Source organism: Olea europaea, chromosome 13 (genome assembly GCF_002742605.1).
Source record: "Olea europaea var. sylvestris chromosome 13, O_europaea_v1, whole genome shotgun sequence".
NCBI classification, from domain to species: Eukaryota; Viridiplantae; Streptophyta; class Magnoliopsida; order Lamiales; family Oleaceae; genus Olea; species Olea europaea.
In genome coordinates, this window is record NC_036249.1 from 8,558,001 (window position 1) to 8,563,846 (window position 5,846).

The following is a 5,846-nucleotide window of genomic DNA, read 5'->3' on the forward strand; positions in this document are numbered from 1 at the left end:
GATGCTTTGAATAGTGATATTTTGGAAAATGTGTGGATAAAATATAGATAAAAATTTTGGGTTAAAGTACGAAATATTTTATTTTATGAATATGTGGTTGAAAATGAATATAAAAATTAATTATTATTATTATTATTTTTTTAAGGGAGACAAATAGTAACTTTATCTATTTCAAATGTCAAGGGATATTTCTCGTGTTCTCTCAAGTGTCATGGATGTAAGCATTAGCCGAAGAGCAACAAACAAGGTTGAACAAGTTATTCATAACTCATCGATCTCGACTTTTACATCAATAAAACATTATATTAGCTTAAAAGACACAAGCCCTTAATTTCAATGACGTTTTTCTTGATAAACTTATCGTCTTCTTAGAATCTGTCTTCGTCAAAAGATAAATTTATATTAGCCCTCCCTCTTAATTTTTTTTTTAAAGTAGGCGCTCTAGACAGTCCGCCGTCAAGCAAATTTTTATTTCGACACTAGCTTAATAATATCACAATTTCTCTACATTATCAACGTACACTTCCAGAATGACAAGATTTTTTTCTATTGGCATTTGTATATTGAAATATGCACGTGCCCCTGAAGTGGCCAATTAGCTACAAAGAAAGGCACTATTAAGGCTGCTCTTGCATTATATCATTATACCTTTAATACATCCTGCAAAATCCGATTGCTCATTTGAACTCTAGTCGGATCGAAAATTGTTCTTTGAGCTTGTTGACTCCGATACCACCCAAATCCTGAGGTGGGTACTATTTTAAAATTTTAACTTCAATGAAAGGATTTCGCAAGTCATTATAATCTTCTAGTAGATGTTTCTTCTATATATATGTATATATATAATACTTAGATGATCAACATGGAGAGTGGCAGGGCCCATTTTGACACAAGAAAGGGGTGTAAAGTGCACTCAAATAGCACCTAAAATGTGTGCAACATTTTCAAAAAGCAAGTGAAAATTTAGATACAAGAAAGGGGTGTAGAGTGCACTCAAATTGGCACTAATATTGATGCATATCCTCACTTTTGTTAGAGAACGAAATGAATATTTCGAATCCAAAACTTGCAGTACCCAAAAATCGCCACACACACTCAGCATCAAAATAGAGACCAAATAACAGAGCGTGCCTACGTTTGAAAGTGCAAGTAAGTCCAAATAATTATTAAAAGGCATAATAGTATAAAACGTCCCTACGTTTGATATGTAGCGTGCAAAACGTCCTTACATTTCAAATTGATGAAAATCCGATTGCTCATTTGAACTCTAGTCGGATCGAAAATTGTTCTTTGAGCTTGTTGACTCCGATACCACCCAAATCCTGAGGTGGGTACTATTATAAAATTTTAACTTCAATAAAGGATTTCGCAAGTCATTATAATCTTCTAGTAGATGTTTCTTCTATATATATGTATATATATATAATACTTAGATGATCAACATGGAGAGTGGCAGGGCCCATTTTGACACAAGAAAGGGGTGTAAAGTGCACTCAAATAGCACCTAAAATGTGTGCAACATTTTCAGAAAGCAAGTGAAAATTTAGATACAAGAAAGGGGTGTAGAGTGCACTCAAATTGGCACTAATATTGATGCATATCCTCACTTTTGTTAGAGAATGAAATGAATATTTCGAATCCAAAACTTGCAGTACCCAAAAATCGCCACACACACTCAGCATCAAAATAGAGACCAAATAACAGAGCGTGCCTACGTTTGAAAGTGCAAGTAAGTCCAAATAATTATTAAAAGGCATAATACTATAAAACGTCCCTACGTTTGATATGTAGCGTGCAAAACATCCTTACATTTCAAATTGATGAAAATGACGTTTTTCGCAATGAAATGTGATAATAAGGATGAATATGCAAAAAAAATTGAAACGTATAGATGTTTTACGTAAGAAGTGTCAAAAGTAGGGACGTTTTCCGCAAGAAGTGTCAAGCATAGGGATGTTTTGTGCTAGGCCTTATTAAAATTGAAACCATTGCCAGACCGGTGAACCTCCATATCATTTCCAAAATACCATCACCCAAACTCTGACGGCACCATCTGTTCCGGAGAGATCCATGTCATTTCCAACACACCAATCGACTATACTCACCAGGGTGCTTCTCTTCATGGTCTCTTCTTCTCCAAATGGGACTACCACCTTAGAAATGAAAAACTCCGACCAACATGTTGGTTGACACTTATATTGTTGTCAAATGTCAATTGGATAAACAAAATTGTTTGAAATTTAAATTGTTCAATATGATAATGTCACGTGACAAAGTGTAAACAAAAGTTACGCCATCATAGTGTATATGTAGCAAGATTATATATATTGTGATGGCAGCTGGGGCGTGGTGGCCAAATAATAAATTTCCTACTCTACTCATATATTTTATATGTGGAAAAATGATCATATGATTATTCATTTCAGACTTGGATTAATGCGGAGATGGAATTCTATCTCCCAATGACAATATTCCATTCAAATCTAAAACTAATAGGGAATAGAATAAATGTCTATTTACTTTTTTAAGTATGTTAGTTTGTATGATAATATTTTAGTCTAGTGACAAGTTCAATAACCATTTTTTGATTAAGGTTCTACATAGTTAAGTTCAATTCTAATACAAATAGATCGAATTGATACCAAATAAGCATTCTACGTATGGAATTAAATAGTTCCATGTGCACTCATGGAATAGACATTCTTTTGATAGTTTTGGAAGAAAATAATTATAGAGTAGAAATGGAAGGTTTCACTTTAATGCTTTCTGTGTGGTGGTAATAGTGTTTATTATTTGGAATATGGGTTAATAGCACAAAACATCCCTAAGTTTGACACTTATTGGGGAAAACGTCCTTACGTTTCATTTTTTTGCATTTTCGTCCTTATTTCAACGTTTCATTGCTAAAAATGCCCCTTTTAAAAAAATAAAAATAAAAAAAAGAAAAAGAAAAGAAAAATAAAGAATAAATTGCAATTTTACTCCTAAATATTTTAAAAAGTGTAAGTGTGTCCAAATAATTATTAAAATGTATAATAGTACAAAACGTCCTTATGTTTGATATGTAGTGTATAAAATGTTCTTACGTTTCAAATTGATGAAAATGACGTGGTTCGCAATGAAACGTGAAAATAAGGATGAAAATGCAAAAAAAAAAAATTGAAACGTATGGATGTTTTACGCAAGAAATGTCAAAAGTAGGAACGTTTTCCGCAAAAAGTGTCAAACGTAGGGATGTTTTGTGCTAGGCCTTATTAAAATTGAAACCATTGCCAAACCAGTGAACCTCCATATTATTTCCAAAATACTATCACTCAAACTCCAACGGCACCACCTGTTCCGGAGAGATCCATGTCATTTCCAACACACCAATCGACTATACTCACCAGAGCGCTTCTCTTCGTGGTCTCTTCTTCTCCAAATGAGATTGCCACCTTAGAAATGAAAAACTCCGACCAACATGTTGGTTGACACTTATATTGTTGTCAAATGTCAATTGGATGAACAAAATTGTTTGAAATTTAAATTGTTTAATATGATAATGTCACGTGACAAAGTGTAAACAAAAGTTACGCCGTCATAGTGTATATGTAGCAAGGTTATATATATATTGTGATGGTAGCTGGGGCGTGGTGGCCAAATAATAAATTTCCTACTCTACTCATATATTTTATATGCGGAAAAATGATCATATGATTATTCATTTCAGACTTGGATTAATGTGGAGATGCAATTCTATCTCCGAGTGACCATATTCCATTCAAATCTAAAACTACTAGGGAATAGAATAAATGTCTATTTACTTTTTTAAGTATGTTAGTTTGTATGATAATATTTTAGTCTAGTGAGTTCAATAACCATTTTTTGATTAAGGGTCTACATAGTTAAGTCCAATTCTAATACAAATAGATCGAATTGATACCAAATAAGCATTCTCCACATGGAATTAAATAGTTCCATGTGCACTCATGGAATAGATATTTTTTTTGATATTTTTGGAAGAAGATAATCACGGAGTAGAAATTGAAGGTTCCACTTTAATGCTTTCTGTAAGGTGGTAATAGTGTTTATTATTATTTGGAATATCTATCAGGTCATGTAGATTCATCTAAATTAAAATAATAATTGATTTAATTGAAAATTTAAAAGCAGATGATCTTTTTTTCAAAAATGTATGAAATTCATATAGTTAAAAAAAAAAAGAAAAGTATAATCATAGTTACCTTGTACATACTGTACAATTACGTATTTGAAGGGTAAGAAGGTAGAAAAAAATATTGACATGAATTAAGTGGGATTAATAAAATTATGAACGAGGTCCAGCAGTCGTACTTATTGCTAAAATACAGTTGCATTTTGTCTGTAGTTGCCATCGTAATGTGATGCTAATAATTATGTATGGAGGTTGTGAGAAACATTTTAGCAAAAATTAGAGTTACGTCTTGGTTAAAGTTTTAACATAGGAAGAATTTTATGTTTCATCATAAATTGTGCATGTTTAGCACAAGTTTAAATTATAATTTAAACATATCAAACACTGATTATCCATATACTCTATGAATCTACTACTTATCGCTTAGTTTTTATTCACACATTTCGAGAAACCTGCTTCTTAATTTATAATTTAAACACAACCAAAATTTAAAAAAAGAATGTTAAAGACACAAGCTCTTCATTCTATGACGTTGTTCTTTTCCAGTGGTGGAGTTGGATTATCACTTTCGGGGCCAAAAAAATATGAAAAGACGATATACAAATATTATGTGTATTACATGTATTTTTAAAAAATAAAAATATTGCAGGGACGTTCATTTTCCCTGCCCCTTATGGCACCACTTCCTTTGTAATTTCCTCTTGTTCATGAGAATAAATTATAAAGATGATTTTATAAGTAGGTGTAAACTACTGTACTATGTTGCAAGTTCCCAAAAAATCGTAGCTTATTTTTTACTATTAATTTGAAATTGGATTGCTGATTTGAGCTTTTGACCGATAAAATTCCACATTTGAGCGTCTTAGGTTCTAATAAGTAAATTACATATTGAATTTTGAGGTTCCATCGGAAAATATTTATACTGTTAAGAGGAATGATTCAAGCCGTTAAATGTTGTACGTATGCGTGAAGATGTAAGTTTCACCCTTAGCAGTAACGATATAGTCTTAAGAAGTCAATTTTCGATGTCGGTAGTTTTTAGCTTTCCATTACACCATTAGTCCATAGTGGGAGAAAAATCGTAGATATTAAAATCATTAATTCTGAGTGCGTGCTCTCGTTCTGCTATAAAACGGCATCTAAAATCCAGCTTTTGTGTATCCCTCGTCCCCTTCAAGAATTGGAGCTGTCTGAAAAATGGGTTCTTATTTCTTCTTTTTTCCTATGATATTGCTGTTGGCAGCAACTTGTTATGGCCAAGGATTTCAAAAATCGAGAGCAAGCTATTACGGTAGCCCCGAAGGCCTAGGAACTGCAAGTATGTGGTGCTCTCGTTTTCCCTTTCCCCTCTTCTTTATGATATTTTATTTTTCTGCACAACTATTTTACTTTTTTAATTTATTTTATTATTATTTTTTGTAAGACTGTGTGTTACCCTTGTGTAAAATATGTGTTACACTTTTTGTAACACAATTTTATGTCTATTCCGCTGCATGTTTTCATCACTGTGGTGATTATCAACGTTGTCGTTGGGGCTGCCTATTTCCACCACCACCATTACAACCATTGACAACAATCTACAATGTCACCATCAAATTTGCACTTCCAGCCATCTCACAATCACCACCCTCGGTCACCACTAGATCAATACTATCTCAACTTGCCACCAGATTTGTACTACTATCAAGCCCAC

The 5,846-nt window shown here is 32.8% G+C and overlaps 1 protein-coding gene across 1 annotated transcript in view; it reads left to right on the top strand.

Annotated features, from left to right (window-relative positions):
• The first annotated feature begins 5,350 nt into the window (after positions 1-5,350).
• Positions 5,351-5,846, top strand: part of LOC111408407 (expansin-like B1) — a 2,450-nt gene continuing 1,954 nt past the window's right edge. The window contains exons 1-2 of the mRNA XM_023038172.1: positions 5,351-5,471; positions 5,577-5,827. Coding sequence (XP_022893940.1) covers positions 5,351-5,471; positions 5,577-5,827 — 372 coding nt within the window. The remainder of the gene's footprint in view (positions 5,472-5,576; positions 5,828-5,846) is intronic.